The 19568-nt window shown below is 37.4% G+C and overlaps 3 protein-coding genes across 4 annotated transcripts in view; 2 read left to right on the forward strand and 1 right to left on the reverse strand.

The window, feature by feature from the left end:
• LOC134743375 (uncharacterized) overlaps positions 1-19568 on the reverse strand; it is a 548210-nt gene that overhangs the window by 137871 nt on the left and 390771 nt on the right. The gene's annotated exons all lie outside the window — the stretch shown is intronic.
• On the forward strand, positions 6017-7870 carry LOC134743473 (uncharacterized protein DDB_G0280205-like). Its single transcript, XM_063676919.1, has 3 exons — positions 6017-6515; positions 7025-7143; positions 7775-7870. The coding sequence occupies exons 1-3, from the start codon at positions 6043-6045 to the stop codon at positions 7831-7833; spliced, it is 651 nt and encodes a 216-aa protein (XP_063532989.1). The 5' UTR covers positions 6017-6042; the 3' UTR covers positions 7834-7870.
• LOC134743457 (multiple epidermal growth factor-like domains protein 10) lies at positions 12169-19149 on the forward strand. Of its 2 annotated transcripts, XM_063676888.1 has the most exons (7): positions 12169-12308; positions 13239-13365; positions 14532-14602; positions 15151-15350; positions 15948-17340; positions 17632-17765; positions 19013-19149. In XM_063676888.1, exons 1-7 carry the CDS (start codon positions 12229-12231, stop codon positions 19117-19119), a joined length of 2112 nt encoding a protein of 703 aa, XP_063532958.1. In that variant the 5' UTR covers positions 12169-12228; the 3' UTR covers positions 19120-19149. The 2 variants fall into 2 exon arrangements, with proteins under 2 accessions (XP_063532958.1, XP_063532960.1); XM_063676890.1 differs by lacking the exon at positions 17632-17765.

A 19568-nucleotide genomic window follows, 5' to 3' on the forward strand; every position in this document is an offset into this window, starting at 1 on the left:
CATTCTAGTAAATAGTAGCATTTTATCAGTAGTCTTGAAGGCTGTTTGCTAACGATCGTTCCCGGGGATCGACTTATGAGCTGTAAGCTGGATGATCTCTGCAAATATGCTCCGACGTTTCTGAAATCGGAGCTAAGGCTTACTCTTCGTGGTGGAAATTACATATATATAAGTAATAGTTTATGTATTCGAAAACATCACTCGTAATGTTTATTTACTCCAGATAATAACAAATCAGTCGCACGCAGTCCGTAATTCTACGGTATGAGAACCAACTATTACTTGCTTCCAAAAATATTAAACAGCCTTCCGAAACATTTGTAAGATTTATACCTAACCAATCCAGAATCAACTAAAGATATAAAAAATTACCTGCTAATCATGTGTGCAATATTATAATATACCTATGTAGTGCATTGCGTCCGAACTCTGGTTGTAAACAAGCAATTTTTGGCTTAGCAGTTAAGAAAAACTGAAAAATAAATGAAAAAATAAATATTTTGTATACAATCGTAACTGGGAAATACCTAAACATAGTATTATCCCAACCCTGGAAACTGGAGGCCTTGGTATTTTTTTCCTTTGAATATGACATATATATTTATACATATATATCATATATATATATATATATAACTATATGTATTAAATTGTCTATTAAATATATTTTCTGAGTTCTTCAATTACTTATTGATTTTACCATTCTTGCATATTTTTAAGGCTGCGTTTCCACCAGATATTTACGAGGATGCGTAGCGAGGGATGTTTTTTTAAGAAACAATAGAATCACGTTATTTACAGCCTTGGCCAGCGCAGCTCTAATGGACAATATTCTATTGGTTCTTAACAAACACATCCCTCGCTACGCATCCTCGCAAATCTCAGTTTTACGAGTACGACCCCCAATAGGCAATTTACGTGCTTCCCGTGCTTAAGCGTCTTACAAATAAGGGTTATTTATGCAAATATCGACTTTTTATTAGTAGGGATCTGACGTATCGTGACGTTTTGAGTCAAGTCCATTAATCAACTGACATATTAACAACGTAAAAATTACCTCCATTATTTTTTGTTCCAACAGACACACTGACAGACTGTCAGTTAACAAAAAAAATTTTTACTTAAAGTAAAGGTAAGAATGGCTGTACGAGGTGTTGGAAATTTCATATTTGTTATATTTCAACAATTAAAGTCCGTGCTTTTAAATACTCGACAAAACTAAAGATCGTCCATTAAGAAATACCTGTTCCAAAAACTATTCCAGTAAAACGCCCCACCTCTAGTGTGGAAATGTTCATTTGCTGTCAGCGAATTTACCTATTCGACAACACACGATTTCTTCCATTCAACTGAAGTTCAACACGAAACGTCACTTAACGCATGTCGAATACCGCTCCTGGAAACAGTAGGTTTTCCCTTTACCGACTTACAGTCGATCGTTATGACCATTTGAATTTCAGCCGCTCGTAAAACAGGTTTAGTTTCGAGTTCGAGAGCGGAAAACAATTGTTTTTTTTTTCGGATTAAAAAAATATGAACATGTGGGCGGTTGTGTTTACAGTGCTTTATTTTGGAACGATAGATGTAAGTTATCTTTATATTTTAGCCTGTTGTCTGTGTATGATAAGATCGTCGTTGTGCGATCGTGAATTGTAAGTTATTTGTTTGCATTTTTTGGAAAACGATTTTTCTCAAGGTTTGAACCCATGTTTTTTGACCACATATGTCTATTTGCAAATGTGGTATTTTCTATAAAAAGGGACCTTATTGTCGATAGCGCTTACGCCATTATAAACGATGCTCCGATGTAAATACAATGCCGCGCGACGCTGTACGGCCGCGTAAGCGCCATCGACAATAAGGTCCCTTTTCATAGAAAATGCCCCAAATAATGAAAGATTAATAGAAAATAGTGATTTATTAAACATTTTATTTTTATTTTTTCTAATTGAAAGAAGATTTATTTTGGTTTCGTTTGCCAGTTTTTAGGATTCCGTACCTCGAAAGGAAAGTTTATAAACATTTTATCAATCAAACAGTCTGGGACTGGTCTGGGGGCTAATTTAGATTTGTAAAATATGATATATTATGAAAATATATGCCATAGATCTATACACCTGAGAGTTGAGCCTTTCACTAGTGTTGGGTGTATTTATGGTAAATCTATTTAGTTTAATTATTTTGCAGGTCCATACAGCCCCTGAACCAAAAGATGACAAAGTTTTCAACATTACGATGACAATGGTGAAAATCGGGTAAGCAAATCTACTGTCTGGCTTTCAATCTACAATGCTAAAAGTCTCAAAAGTCCCAAGGCCCGTTGTTTCACAGATCTGACCGCGCCTCAGATCGTGGGAACGGTCGCATCCAATGAGGCCTGTGGTCGCCTGTCGTCACCCACTCCCGACGGATAGCCGCACAGGCATCCACAGGCGTGCCTGACCTGACACGGGCCGTGGGAACCCACCTTTACAGATGATGCCAAAGAGAGTGCCGTGTAGAGACGAAATGTAAAGCAAACAACGAACTGACAGGAGCTCAAAAATAAAGTGTTAGCGATGGTACTAAAAAGTGACGTACTCAGAAAGTGACGTACTCAGAAAGTGACATACTCAGAAAGTGACATACTCAGAAAGTGACGTACCTACTCCGCCCGAACCCAAAAATGACCCCACCCCCAATGTCGTGCCGAGAGCGACGAACACAAATAAATGCCCGTACCAGAATTTGAACCTGAGACCTGCTTCGTCATTACTGACTAGGCTAGGCAGCCGTTTATCTTCCGGAGATATTTTAGAAAACCAATTTTCAATTACCCATATCATATATTTAAAATTATTGCTCGTTACGCACGGTTTAAGATATAAATAAAACATGAACAACAAAGTTTGACCACAAAAATGTGATAAGTATGACTGAGTCATATCACATATCGCATCACGTGTTCAGTATTAACAATCACTATTCACAGGGTACCTAAAAGTTTGGGAAACCTGACAAAAACGAGTACCTACCGTATATACCAAAATATAGCCCAAAGGCAATGTTCTAAAATTATAGTTTGGCAAGCCATTTCCGTCAGTAAAAAAAGGGGGCAAATTTAAAAAATGTAGGTACGAAGGTTGGCCCTTCTATAGAAATATTTGAATTTCGCTCCTTTTTAGGGTTTCGTACCCAAAGGGTAAAAACGGACCCTATTACTAAGACTCCGCTGTCCGTCTGTCCGTCTGTCTGTCACCAGGCTGTATCTCATGAACCGTGATAGCTAGACAGTTGAAATTTTCACAGTTGTTATTTCTGTTGCCGCTATAACAACAAATACTATAAAGTATGGAACCCTCGGTGCGCGAGTCCAACTCGCACTTGGCCGGTTTTTTCTATTAATTTAGTGGGTTTGCCAAAGTATAAAGGATGACTCACGTTAGACCGGGCCGTGTCCGGGCCGGAGCTTCCGGCGCTTCATTTTCTATGGAAAGCATCACGTGATCACCTGTCATGTCATAGAAAAGTAAGCGCCGGAAGCTCCGGCCCGGACACGGCCCGGTCTAACGTGAGTCATTCTTACTCAGACGTGACTATTATTTGAATAGGTATAATTTAGTTTTATTTTGTGGCAAAAGATTTTCATAAATGGAGGAAAAAATACAAACAAAACCAAAAGGTACATTGGTATACTTACATTTTTAATACGTATTGAACTCGACTGTGGACCATTGTTGTAGTACTGCATTATGTGTGTGTGTAGTGTAGTTGACACCGTAGATGCACCGAAGACATTAAGCAGAGAATCGCTATGGCTAAAGGAGCCTTCAATAACAAAAAAGACCTACTTAAGGCACGCATTTCCAAAAAAGCCAAGAAACGATTGATAAAAGTGTTTATCTGGAGCATTGCGTTGTATGCGAGTGAGACGTGGACACTGAGACAAAAAGACAGAAAAAGGTTGGAAGCTTTCGAAATGTGGTGTTGGCGGAGGATGGAAAGGATTAGCTGGACTGAAAGAAAGACGAATGAAGAGGTTTTGAATATGGTAGGAGAAAGGCGAAGCTTATTAAATACCATAAGGAATAGGAAAGGCAAGATGTTAGGACACCTAATACGAAACGACAACTTTTTCCTTAACATCCTGGAAGGAAAAATTGAAAAGACGAGAGGCAGTGGAAAGCCTAGAATCACATACCTGAGCCAAGTAAAAGAGAATGCATCGTACGAGCAAATCAAAAGACTGGCTCAGGAAAGAAAGGACTGGCAATTAAGTGATGATGATGATGATGTAGTGTAGTTAAGGTTTATAGTGACATTCTTAAAATTTGTTAAACCAATATTTTACACAAATGCTTTTTTTTTTCAGGGTAATAAATATGGATGTGAACGCAGTTTGCAGAGCTGCTGGGTAAGTTTCTTTACCAATTTACTAAGAAAGGTCATCGTATGGACCGCTGAGGATCGCTGACACATTGGAACACCAAAAGAAACGGTTGGACTCCTGGAGTAACGATAATTTTTAGGAAACGCCAACCGATTTTTTTACTTTTCGATTAGCGTTTGTTGATAAACGATTGTGATATTGGCCCCCGGACGAACAATACATAAAGCCGTGACAATCTGTTCAAAATTATAAGTCTAAAAGGCAGGTAAACAAGAGAAATAGGAAGGGCGAAGCTTGTGTACCTCAACGTCTGTTCTTTCGCGCATTTTACTGGCATAGCCATTTTCCCAGACGGCTTTACAGACATTTTACAGGAATAAATAATAATAATTCAGCCTATACGTCCCACTGCTGGGCACAAGGCTTAATTTCATGCGCAAGAGGACTTGGGCTTTAGTCCCAACGCTGGTTGGGACTACGCATAGGTACACGTTTGAATTTCTTCGCGGATGTGCATGTTTCCGCACGATGTTTTCCTTCGCCAAAACATTTCGTACGGAAGTTCCAAAAAACGTATCGGTACCATTCAGGATTTGAACCTGCGACCTCCGGATAGAAAATCGGACGTCGATCCACTCGGCTACCACTATACTTCCACAAAACAATCCAATTTCAAGACAACATACCTACTACTTTCTACAAAGCTATGTCATGACCAGTCATTATTATGTTTACCTAACTTACGAACCCCTGCTTGTGTTTCTTTTGTATTGTTTTTTTTTATTGAATTCGTATTATATTGAATTTTAACCTCGGTATCCTTATTCATTATAGGTTGGCTTCATTTAAATAACAGGAAAAGCGCAGAACGGAATGGATGTCATGGTTATAATTAACATCAGTTATAGAGAATATGTCCTAACCGATTACGAATCCAAATTCACCAATTATCCTTTAAAAATGATTTGTTCCAAAAAAATCCATTGCGTTTATAACCAAAAAAATCTCTGGGAACTTTAGATGTCGTAGGTAACTAAAAATATTTAAATATTTATTTATGACCTGTAACTTAATATAAAATACTTAAAAACTATTTACTGCTAAAACTAATTAAGTACTTTAAATGTATGAAAGTCATATTACTAAAATGTTATTCACGAATTTGTTACAGATATGTGACTCCAGCCGAACTTGCAGCATACACCACCACTACCGAAGAAAGCGTGACGAAAAAAACCAAAAGTGATTCGGGAAAGGGAAGCGAACCTACTTATACAATAGTTGAAGAAACTACTACTGATAAACCCGGAAGCACAAAAACGACAGAACCCGATACAACAAATACGTCAAAAGAAGCTACTACTGATAAACCTGGGAGCACAAAAACGACAGAACCTGATACAACAGCTACGTCAAAAGAAGCTACTACTGGTACACCCGTGAACACAAAAACAACGAGTGACATGTTAACGTCAAAACCTGAATCAGCAGGTACAACAGAAGTAGCTTCTACTAGTACAGTCGGGAACACGATAACAACGAATGACACATCAACGGAAGAAGAAACAACTATTACAGACGGGAGTACACTCTCGATAAAAGATTCGAGAACAGCAGCAACAAGAACGCCGAGGGCTACCACTGGGACGTCGGAAGGACCCGTACATACCACTATGAGCTCAGGCTTCTCTCCTACGAAAATAGATGGCGTTTCGACTACGACAACTGTAACGGACGGACCTACCACCTCTTTTGGTTCAACAGATGAAGTTACAACTTCAACGACAGCAGGAGACACATTATCGACAACGGATTCAAGTATACCTATTGCAGTCGCATATAAAACAGGAGCTAAAACACAAAGTGATAAATCAACTACTTCGTCAACCACTCTTACATCGGAAGAACCCCGACCGTCATCCGTAGCTGACAAGTCTACCACGCTTGCAGAACCAACTACGGAAAATTCGTTCGTAACTCCATTAACTACAATAAAAGAAGAAGCAATTACTCCAGATACAACTATAACACCTAAGAAAATAACAACTATAACCCCTAAGGCAATAACAACGGAAGAAAGCAAGCCGACTACACTAACGGACTCTGTTTCAACTACTACGGAAAGAACATCTGCTGACAAACTTGGGTAAGTAGTTAAGTATTGGGTTAAGCGATTAAGTAGCATATTATATTCAACAGGATTAATAGCGACTTATTTTCGTATCTGTAAGTGGCGGTACAAACTAACGAGAAAAAAATATTTAACTCGCAGATGTTATAGATCGTTAAATCGTTACTCACTTATATTCTGCGTAAACAGGTAACAAGAACATATGTGGAATTTTACCTGATTCTAAATTTTCTATAAACACCTAAGTTATCATTGCCCGATCACAATGGGTTTATTTATTTAATAACAAGTGTTGATTTGGCCCGGTAGCCACGAGCTCGTACCGTGCCTACCCCCCAAAAAGGGAGGGGAAAGGGTCGGATCCGCAGGTCCAATCTATCCTATATTGATTTCTGCTCTTAGCAACTAGGGCAAGTAATGTATCATTTTTTATTCATTTTCATATTTCATAAAGTAACTGGATTATGTTTACAATCGACACTTTATTGTCATATTTGGTTTAACTTTAATGTTTATCTTTGCAGATCTGGACATGAAATTAATTACAGTGTCTACGGATACCTGGCTCTGTCTCTCCTGTTGGCTGCTATTGTCATCTGGATCAGCTATATGATATACACTAGACATCAAGCGAACAGTTATGGTAAGTATTAGGCAACCGTTTTGCTTTAAATTTATCAGTTGCGAAAGTTTCTACCTACACTACACTTGATAATTTCTTCTTTTCTTGCTGTTGTTGTCTGTACATGTTCGTACTTGTGTTGTGATCGTCACAAATAAATCTTTTATCTTTATCTTGATCAAAGACTATAAACTGAAATAGATGACATATAAATAAATAATTACCTATTATAGGACAATATTACACAAATTAATTAAGCCCCACAGAGACAATGCCGTCTTAAATAAGTGCTTATCACATAAATTATCAGAATACTTACATTTACCACAATTCGAACCCAGGACCACCGGCTTCATAGACAGGGTCTAACGACTAGGCCAGATCGGTCGTCAAATTTGAACTGTACCCTTACCACGAGTCACTGACAGTGTCAATGCTGACACGCTAACGTCTACGTAGCTTACTTTCTATGCATCTCGCTCGAACTGACATATTAGTGTGAGCGAGATGTATAAGAAGTAAATTACGTAGATGTTAGCATATTTCAGTGTTGACACTGTCAGTAACTAGTTTTTCAATGACTGTTATCCGAGATGGGATTATTTTCAAAATTAGGGTTGCGTCAATTATACCAATGTCTTTTTTTTTTCAGTCTTACCACCGCCTGCCCCAGAGGCTACGCCACTCAACCACATCACAACTGCCGCGTAGTCATGACGGAGTTTAAACAACCAGTGGCGTAACTAGGGGGGGGGGCAGAGGGGGCAAGTGCCCCGGGCGCCATCCAAGGAGGGGGGGGGGCGAAACTTTTGTCAGTCGTCAGGGGGCGTAAATATGGTGACTGCCCTGGGCGTCATATCCTCTAGCTACGCCCCTGTAAACAACTATAATATAAAAGCCAGTTTATAATACCCGGATACAAATATCAGGGATATTATAAAGTAAGATCTTGACCTCCTGTTTCACCAACTTCACATTTGACTGACAATTTCTTGTACATAATACATATGAGGTAAGTAACGACGGAACGTAACGTCAAAATTGACTTGTTGGAGCAATTTTCGGTGAATTGTTAATGTCAGCGTGGTGAAAAAGGGGCTGACAACAGATCATATATTAATTGAAGTATGAAGTATGTAGTTGCAGGACCTTCTTAAAGTTTCCGCATTTTCTGAAAACTTTAATAAGAAAATTCGCCACTCATTGACGTCTAATACAAGTGTTATAAAAATCGAAACTAACTGTAAGAAGGTTTGGCAATAAAATTTTATGGGCACTGCAGTTTTTGAAAATATCTTTCGCACATTTCTGGACTGACGTTTATCTGACATGGCTAGTTTTAGAATTTTTACGTTACGTATACATTTGACGTTCCCCTTCCCCGCAAAAATCGGCAGACTGTTTTGTACACAAAATTACAGACAAGGCGTCTCCGTTTGGTTATATCCTAAGAGCCTAATAGCCAATCAAAAGAGCCAACCAAATAAAAGATGACAATCGATTGCAGAAAACGAATCGAAACGCTACTATTGTCTCTCTCACTCTTCTATATTAGTGCATAGACATAGTATATACAAGTGTGTTAGTGCTATAGAGACAGATAGCGTTTCGTTTCTCTGTGAACGATTATCATTCTATTCTATTTAGGCCGTGTTTACATTTGGGAATAAAATGTTGTAATGATGATGATGATGATGTTGTTGTTGTTGTGTTGTTGTTGGTCTAAAATTACAGCATTTAATTCCCAGGTGCTGTACAACATTTAATGCAAATTGTGTAGAACCATATTTATTTCAAAGCAAGTTTTTGTTTGACAGGTGGTTCGAATCCAGTAAATTTTTAAATTTTTATTAAAATTGCTTCTAGTTTAGTAGATTTGCCATTTTCAAAGTTACCTCTATTTCGAAGTTACCCACTAAAATTATAAGTTGTTTAATTAAAACCATTAAGGATAAATATTACAAATTAAAACGATTTCGTCAAGTTATCGAAATAAACGGAAATCGACCACGATAAAATTTAATTAACGGAATGATTAGGTGTGTTAATTATAGTTATCAGAAAGATTTTTAACTATCAAGCTGCAACTGAAATATTTATACGTCGAGTGACCTATGTCAAAGTTGTTTTGATTAGAGCAGTTTTTATAAGTTTATTCCAGAGCACGGGATTGTTTATGATTTTAAATTGACCTGAGAAAAAGTTGTTTAGATTAGAGTAGTTTTTATAAGTATTTTTTTATATTTGGAAGTACGGGAAGGAATTTGATGTTGGAAGTCTATGTATGTAGGTATATTATAGTTGGTCTAGCAAATCTTGTCAGTAGAAAAAGGCGCGAGTTTCAAATTTTCTATGGGACGATATCCCTTAGCGCCTACATTTTTTAAATTTGCCACCTTTTTTACAAGATTTGCTTGATCAACTATATGTAGGTATGTCAATCGATTTACGAGGTTCACATGGGCTACATTTTAACCGACTTTGATAGAGTAGTAGTTATATTTATTAGGAATTATATTTATAAGGAAAACCCCGTTAAAGTTTTTGAAAAATTTTAATTGTTGTCTGAAATGTTTCATAAAGGTTATATGTAACTTATATGACTAACATTAAATGTTATCATTTTGGTTTTCAAAATTACCCCGCTTCAAACCCCAAAGCTCCTTAACCTTTTCGACGCCGTGTCAAACACAAAAGCTGTCATCCAGACGCCACGGCACGTGTCAAAACTGAAATTGAACTTTATACATATACACGTAGGTCTGTCTATGACCGATTAATCGTCATGCGTATATATCGGTCATTGGCGTCCAAAAGGTCTTTTGTCTTTTTCATAAGTATGTACGTGTAGGGCGCCTAGCTACCTAAATTATTGTAGTAAACAGCACAAAATAAAGATGGGAAGTTCCGTAAATGCAATTCCCCGTATGATTACACCATGTAGGTATTAAAAATAATAATTATGCGTACAGTTTTACCATAATAATATGGATAAATACGGGGAAACAAAAGCTTAGGTATTTAAGGGAAATAACAAAAACTTCGGTAGGTACCTAAGTACCTAGTACCTATACCTACCCTGTGATATTAAAAATAGGGCCACTTGCACCAATCACTAATATTTGAACTGTTGATTATCATTAGAATAATACTGGTACAGTATTAAAAATAAGAATTTAATAAAATTAACTCGTTTCTCTTATTTTCTCCATATACCTTGGATATAAGGTAATACCTTATTTATATTATGTGTACCTTATACCTATATAGGTATAACGTATATGTACGAGCATGTTCCGTAAAAACCCGTTTCTAGTTAAAACAATTTTTTGCAAAGTGCCTTAGTGTAAACTTTTGAAGTTTTGACTAAAAAAATCTCAATTTATTCTTTAAGAACAAATTAAATTACTCTCTTATGAAAATATTTTAATTAGTGTTTTTACAAGTAGTCACACTTATTTAAAGTATTAACGAAATAAATATCTTATACAAAGGAAAAAATTACCAAAACCCCCGGGCACTGGAGGCTGGAAACGAACCAGCGTCCTCAGCGTCGAGTAAAAATTAATTTAAAAAATCTCAGTTAAATCTAGTTATCACCGATTCCTCACGGAAAACTAAGTAATTAGTTTTGACTAATGAAAACGCTTGGTTACTTTTTCTTAGTTTATGACATTTATTTCAGTTTATAATTTATATAGTAGTGTTTCTACTTGAAATAAAAACAAATTAAAGTATTTTCTGAAAATAATTTTATTAGTTCTAATACTTCTAACAGTAATGAAAACGCTTATAACTAAGGAACACGCATTTCCACTAAGGCGATGCGGAAAACTATAGGTAGTTTTAATAAGGGAGAACGCGTTTTCACTAAAAACATTTTTAAGGTGACAAGTACCTATTTGTAGATATATTTTGTATTTTGATGGTTTTAATGTACTTATAGTTCTACTAACAGAATCAGGGACTACAGTGTACCTACATAAATAGTCAACTTTATCAGAAATGGTACCTACGAGTATAGCGGATGCCACCGTGTGTCATCAATGTTAGCAAAGATAAAAATTGTTACCACACTTTCAACGTTTTTCAGGATATTCCTTATATTTCATCCACTGTTGTATATGATGCACGGATATGATGGTTCTTTTTTGTCTACGTGACAGCGTGATAAAACGGTATCCGTCACTTTCTATCCCGCGGTGTTAAAAAGTGACAGTTATTTTATTCATCCATGATACGCCTGCTGGGGTCCATTTCTCGAACGGTATTAGCAGAGTATAAACAGTATTATTAATTAATTCCGTATTAACAGTATTATTATATAATGTATGCAGTGGCCGACGACTTTGACGTGTACCGAGCTACTAACAGTGCATGTATGCAGCTCGGGTGCGCGCGCTACACCCCTCGCCCCTCGCACCTCGCACGATTGCCCTGTCTAGACGGCTTCGTCGAATGACTGTATTGTTTTATAGACAGTGGTATTAGTCTAATATTATTAGTGTGTTGCCATGGTAACCCGTACGACTTGACAGCTCGTGGACTGATAATATTAGAGTAATATTATTGGAGAAATGGGCCCCTGGCCTGACTATAGTGAGAAGTTCCGTAATATGCACTCTGGATGTCGATTAAGACTTATTTTTTTTAACACTGATTGATGCGAGTGAAATGCACTGGAATTCGTGTCATTAGCATACCCCGGATTTTTGGGTGCTGGAATGTCTTACATTAGTCAAAAAATAGGCAAAAACTGTAGCACAAGAAACTATTTGAACATTTCTAAGCCCGTTAGGAGCTTACTGCCTCTTTTGTATTCATAGTTGGGCGGTAATGAGGACTATAGTATATAATTATGTATATAGGTGTGGCAATGTCGTAATTAATGTCATAGAAATTTGACATTTATTACGACATTGCCACACTTTGTCATTTGAAATGTCAAAAGTTAGCTTCGATTATATGGTTCGGCTAGGTCATGTGATTATTTTTAAATTGAAAAATATGGACACCCTACCGCTCGAGGGCTATTTACAGACCAGTCTTTGTTAATTGTTGTAACAACGTGTCTGACAATAATTATTTAAAAAAATTACGAATAATATGTTGTTAATAAGTGTATTTGTATTTTGTGCGTTTTTGAACTGTGATGTTAGTGGTCAGATATGTAGAAAAAGGACTGTGTAAGTAAAGTAGTTGTTTTTAGTTTACGAAATAAGTTTCTGCCAAATATTTTATGTTTTAAAGCCCAGGAACCCGTCCACCCCTTCCCATAAAAAAGCCTTTAAATGGCTTAGTCGTTTATCGAGTAGCTCCAACGATTGGCTTTCCCTTTGAATTGCTAACCCGTTCATTTGACTTAGCACTAGGAAGAGGTATCCCTTTCAGAGATACCGTTAAAATGAAAGGGTATCCTCTTCCTAATTCAAAAAAAATCACCTGTGCTGTCTACGCGCTAGACACCCAGTCCTTAGCAATGCACTTAACTTATTTTGCAAGTAACTGGTTGGCGGCTACGAGAACAAAATCAGATAATAGTGTAGTATTGTAATAATACAATGCCATTGTTAGTACAGGTAAGTGAAAGAGCTCAGTTGAAATGATTAAAACTATACCTACCGACTAGTCGCCGACGAAAGGAAGGAGTAATACGCTAAGTACATCCGAACTTAGACGAAACTAATGATCTGGCCGATTAGCCGATCAGTCAATCGACTAGCTGGCCAAATCAATTGTCAAAACGAATGACGTACTACTACTACTTAGCAATTGTTTTTATTTAATAAGATTGATTTCCGTGGCATTTTTTTTATAAAATTGATTTCCGTGACATTTTATTTAATAAGGTTGATTTCCGTGGCTTGTAAATAACTATATATATATATCTTGTGGCGTTTATATTTTTTATTTATTCCCAAAGTTGCTACAAATTTGGCGTATTACGTACTACTAGTTTAAGTACTAGATTTACTGTATTATGGATTGCTTCGATTTTAGTTTCGGTCAATGAAGGCTTTCGTCATCTTTTTTCATAATAAGTATATGTTTTTCTTTTCGGTTTATACTTTTTAAGATATTTTAGACAGATATACATGTATATAATTTTCTTTCAGTGTAACCAAATTGGAATACGAGGAGTATAAATATACGTACGTAGATCGATATACGAAGAAGAATTGGTTTGGACGGTCGGTCTATAAAACCAGGATAAATTCCGCTGTAGGGACGAAGCCGGTTCAAGTAAGTCGTGAAATTATTTAATAAAATGTTGTGGGATCGTCATCTGCCAGCCCATAACGTTTTATAAGTACCTAATCCTAACGTGGGGGGGGGGGGCAGAGGGGGCAAGTACCCCGGGCGCCATCCAAGGGGGGGCGCCAAAATGGGCAAAAGGCAGCAGCAGGGAAACATTTGTTAGTCGTCAGGGGGCGCAAATTTGGTGACTGCCCCGGGAGCCATATCCTCTAGCTACGCCCCTGGTGCCCGGTAATTAATGGGAAACCTTTTAACCACTGACAGGATACCTTAGGCTGGTACAATGAACTTATAGGTCTAGTAAGTTTCGTGGTTTTCGAGATAATCGAACTTTTCTTTCTTTTTTAATATCTTTATTTGTAAAGATGTAAATAACATGTGTTATACCATTTTAGAATTAGTATTATTTAGATATACCTACAATTTTTTAGAATCCACTCTGTTCTCCATACATTTTTAATCCACCACAAGCGATCAAACTTGTAAAAAATTCCAAAATATCAATATTGAGCAAAAGACAGGATTAGAAATCTCTTAATTTGTGGCCTGTAGTAGTCCGTCATTCAAGTGAAAGAAAGTGCCAGGGTCATACACATTTTTTAGCAAACTCGGTCGCGTCTTTTCTGTAGATATCGCAAATTTAAGGAAATCTAAAGCAAATTTGTATGCGGCACGTTTACAGGCGGGATACATTTTTTCAGTAAGTACTTGAGACTCAAATAAGAGAAACGGGATATATATGAACGGTCAGCTGCAGAGAAAATGTATCACGCTGCATAACAAACTTCTCTGCAGGGGTGGTACCTTTTCCCTGCAGCTGACTGTACCTTGAATGTATTGTCCACAGAAGTGACCTTTTTCTAAAATGTGTTTGACTTTGACCCGCCAAGAAAATTTCGTTTTATCGTTTCACTCTCAAATTTGGTACACGTATGTATATATGTATCTCTATGATGACTTCCAGAAAACTATTAAGCTGCCACCATATTCATTATTGGCAATGGAAACGAATGTTAAGCCAGTCACCTTGTCTTATATGTATGTATATTTATATAATTCAAATTTTTCTCTTCATTGAACATCGTGGAGCATACACTTGTTATAAGACAGTATATAACCCCGAATTTAATGCAAATTATGTTTATTCACAGAAGCAAGAGGTCGAATTCGTGCCAACATGCTGCGATGGGTACATCAGGACTGACAGCGGATCATTGGCTGAGTAAGTCCATAATCATCAGTCTATATACAGCGTTTTATCAAAATCCTTTCCCCTGTATTCCGCCACTCGTCACGGCTTTGTGCATGCCCCCGCCACTCCCGCCAGGCGCCACAAAATGAGTCCAGGTCGTCTCGCCATCTCCTTTTTGGCCTGCCTCTACCTCGGGTGATCTGTGGTGCCCATTTGGTCGCTATTTTGGTCCATCTGTCGGGGTTTATAATATACTATACTATAAGTACCTCTTTCGCTTCCTTTACTTTCATTGCATTCCTCATACACGCTCGCCGGTTTAGGGTGCTCTTGACCTGGCCTTTCTTCAGGATTTCCCCGATCTGATCAGAGAAAGTCCGCCAAGGTCTACCCCTTCCAACTCCCGTTTCTACCTCCCCCTTATACACTCTCTTTGTTAGCCTTCTTTCACTCATTCTTTCAGTGAAGCAAGCGAAAGAGGTATGTCAGGATCGTAGCAAGTGGAAATCCGTGGTCTCTGCCTACCCCTCCGGGAAATAGGCGTGATTATATGTGAATCAATCATTTTTGTCTTTTAGTATAGAATGCACTCCAATATGTACGCCAGCGTGCGAGAACGGGAAATGCATATCGCCAGGCGAGTGCGAGTGCAACGAAGGATACTTGCTGGACAACGGCAGTCCGCACAAATGTTCGCCTACTTGTGAAGAATGTATCCATGGCAGCTGCGTGGCACCGAATGTGTGCCACTGTGACTACGGTTACTCCATACAAAATGGTACATACAAATAGAAAAAATATTTCGTTACTAGGCATAGATGAAATATAGGACAAAACACGTGTCACATAATATACTTACAATTTGATTAGCAGTAGCAGCTAGTAGCCCTAAAACTAGACCAAACCTGTGTCGTGAGGACTATTAGGAAATACCAAGTAATTTATTAATAAGGTGACGCGAAGACTAGAGATAAAATAGGAGTTTAGTCAAGAAGTACTTAAGTCTCAAAAATGTTATCCCATACTTCAATTTCTTGCAAATGACTCTTTCTCCAATCTCCATACAATAAACCACATTCTGTACTTGACTACACAACCCACATAAATGTTCACCTACTTGTGAAAATTTGGATACTAGCGTCCGTCTAAGTCTAGGCTAATTTTGCCCGGATTTGGTAGCGATAAAATATGGCAGCGCATTTTTTTATAGGAATTCGACGTTTGTAAACGGTCTTTACCTACTTTTTTGTAAATGAAACATTTTTACTGCATTTTTTTTATCCTCATCTTTTAATACACCAATGTCTAACCGAATTCTTGACTGATTCTTCCTAATCCCTGAGATTTAAGTTAATAAATTCTGCTTTATTCACAGGAACATCATGTGTACCAATATGCACAGAGCCATGCGTCAACAGCGCCTGCGTCGCTCCTGACACCTGTCAATGTCACTCCGGCTACAGAAAAACTGACAGCAACCTCTGCATCCCCTACTGCTCCCGCGGCTGCCTTCACGGGACATGCACTCAGCCGGAAACTTGCATTTGTAACACTGGATGGCAGAAATCAGAAACAGGCGAATGTACACCTAAATGTGACGTCAAATGTGGAAATGGTACCTGCACTGAACCTAATCATTGTAAATGTAGTGAAGGATATGCAGCTAATGAAGAACATGACCCAGTATGTGTACCGCATTGTGACGTTGCCTGTGGAAATGGTACTTGTGTTGCTCCTAATACTTGCAAATGCGATGCAGGATATAAAGTTGACAATAATAAAGATCCTAAATGTGTACCGCAATGTGATATTCATTGTGGTAATGGGACGTGCATAGCACCGAACGAATGTAAATGTCATACAGGATATAAAATAGACAGTGGCAATAGTAATCCAATGTGTATAGCACAATGTGAAATTGATTGTGGGCATGGGATCTGCTTAGCACCGAATCAATGCGAATGCAACAGAGGATATAAATTCGATAGAGACAGTAATCCAATCTGTACACCACAATGTGATGTCAAATGTGGGAATGGTACCTGTATTGCACCTAATACTTGCAAATGCAAAACAGGTTATAAAGAAGACAGGAATAAAGACCCAATATGTGTACCCCATTGTAAGATAGAATGTCGTAACGGGTTATGTATAGCGCCAGATCATTGTCAATGTTATAAAGGATATAAAGTAAATAAAAGTATATCTGCAATGTGCGTACCAAAATGTGACGCTTGTAGTAATGGATATTCTGAGGCCCCTGATACTTGTGTGTGTGATGATGGATATCAATTAGATGAAGGAAATAATGTAGCGTGTGTACCCCACTGCGATAACAGATGTGGCAATGGAACATGTGTAGCTCCTAACGTATGTAAATGTTTCCCAGGTTATAAATTAGATCGAAATAATAAATGTATACCAGAATGTGGAAATTGTGAAGGAAATTGTTTTGCTGTAGGCAAATGCGAATGCGATGAAGGTTTTAAACCAACTCGAGTTAATGCTAATGGTGAAGAATGTAAAGACAATAATGACAACTGCACTCGTATCATTTGTAAAAAAGATATCGTTGAAACTACAGAAGGTATATCGTATGGATATGATGACATTGAGACAAAAACTACTGTTGAACTGAGACCCGCGACAAATAATATAGACAGTTTTGCATTTAATGGGTCTGTATATGACTATTACGATAGCCTTCTTAACAATTCAATAGAACTAGACAATGATGTCGAAAATCAAATACAAGGAAGCGAACATTGGTAAGTACGAAATAAATACCTACATGATTTTTACGTTTACCTAATATTGCTTCCACCTTCTAAGGAAAGTATAACTTAAGTAGAAAAGTATTACAAAAATATATTTAGGCGCCATTTTGAATTTATTTACAATACAATTATTAAAGAGTGGAAGTTTCTTTTATCGGAATATTATTATTTTAAAGTACTCGGGCTAAAAATAAAATTGCTGTATTATGACTAGCAAATTATCTTGCCTTCATTGGATAATTCGAATTTTAGGAATTCAAACTATACTACAATATTTTTCAGGATGCAGTCAAAATGGGAGTATGCAGTAATATCAATAGTTGTCATCATTTTGGCCATAATTCTTGGTTCTCTGGTCATTTTCCGGACCAACATAAAACATTGTTGTACAGGTAGCGGAGATTATAAAGTTGAAGGTAATTTTCCTCTTATTCATAAATACCTACATAGTTTATTAGATACATACAAATACATACATATACACACAATAGTGACACAATAATGCTTGTATTTACGAAATGTAGGTAAAAAATTAAATTTAGATCTATTGACTCACATGTTTCGTTGTCATCCTTGTCTTTAGCTTTATTCTTACTCAAGACATTTTCTCAAATAAAATCGTTATTTAGGGTTTCAATTCAATGGGTAATACACAGATTTAGTGTCTCTATCTTTCCTGTACTGTACCCGAAAGTTAAGAACATAATACACTTGCTCACAATTTTGATGCAACCGAAAGCTTCGCGTGGACTGGACTGGACGCGAGAAATTAGGCTCAATATTCGAGTACAGGGATACCAGAGATTTTATTTATATCTGTGAGTCTGTAACCCAAATATCGCTTAGAAAGTAAGTAAACATGCAGTGACCCATTTTATAAGCTCTTCTTCTTCTTCTTCTTCCCTTGTCCCAACTTCATTTGGGGTCGGGCCTTCTTGTGCGTCTGCGCCAGGTCGTTCTGTCTTGGGTTGTCAACGATAAGATATCTTGGTTTCGCAAGTCTCTATTGATAGTGGACCACCAAGAGGCTGTTGGTCTGCCCCCTGTTTTTTGTTTGGTCTGGATGTTAAGCCCACTTTATAAGCTACAAAGTTACAATTTCACAAGTCTAAAGCGGCAACTGGTAAGACCCCTTGAGGATCGTCTTGATGATTGGCGCATCTTACGCACGACTTTCACTTCATATCGCATGCACTAATCAGCGTGAGCGATCTTCAAGGTCGTATCAAAATAAGAGTAAAACACATTGTTCAATCTGAATCGGGTTTCTTGTCAAGCGTATATGTCATGCTGGCACCACACTTCGTTATGTGTTATTCGTTATGCGCGTTATTCGTCCGAACGCGACGAAGTGTGGAGGACTTATTCGTCTGTATTTGCCTTATTCGCACGCATAACGCATAAGCGCAAATAGCAAATACGCGTATTCGTTCACTTGTCGGTTTTTGACACACTTCAAAGGACACGATAAAGACGCAGCGCAATTATTCGCCAAATACGGCGAAGTGTGGTACCCCTATTTGTTGTTCGCTTCACATAAACATATATTTAGGTAGTGTGGTGCCAGCATCAACAGCAATGCCATTTTGCGCCTGTAACTAATGTAGCCTCATAAAATGAGGTCCAGATCATTTGAGTTTTAATGAAAAACTATCCTTTTCAGATAGTACAACTGACGATGCAGAAAAAGAACAGATTTCGGAAGGTAAAATGCGGTTATCTACAATTTTGAAAAATAGAAAGGAAGAAGATAGTGTAAAGGAAGTATAAGAATAAATGTGAATATATATTTATACAAGAGTATTTATGCTTTTCATTGATCAGAATTCATTTAATTCAATAGAATATTTGATTAGATTCCCGGATGTCTAAAACATCGGCTAGCAAAATAATAATTTTAAAATTAAAGATAGGTACCCAAAATATTATTACGGCAAAAACAGAAATACATTTTTTGCCAAATGTAAGATAATAAATCCACGCCTCCCAAAGATAGATATCAATAGATGGATACAGTCTAAGGAAAAAACGTGTCACGTAAATCAAGAAAATTTGATTCTCAAACAGATGGCGCCACTACCTTTGGCCTACTCTCGGATAGATGGAGTTGACGGTTTCGTTTGTTATTTAACAATTTTAACGCATATCAGTGAAAGAACATGGGTCAAAATCATATAAAAATAATTAATGCAAATAAAAAAAATCATTTATCCTTATAT

The sequence above is a fragment of the Cydia strobilella genome, chromosome 8 (assembly GCF_947568885.1).
Source record: "Cydia strobilella chromosome 8, ilCydStro3.1, whole genome shotgun sequence".
NCBI classification, from domain to species: Eukaryota; Metazoa; Arthropoda; class Insecta; order Lepidoptera; family Tortricidae; genus Cydia; species Cydia strobilella.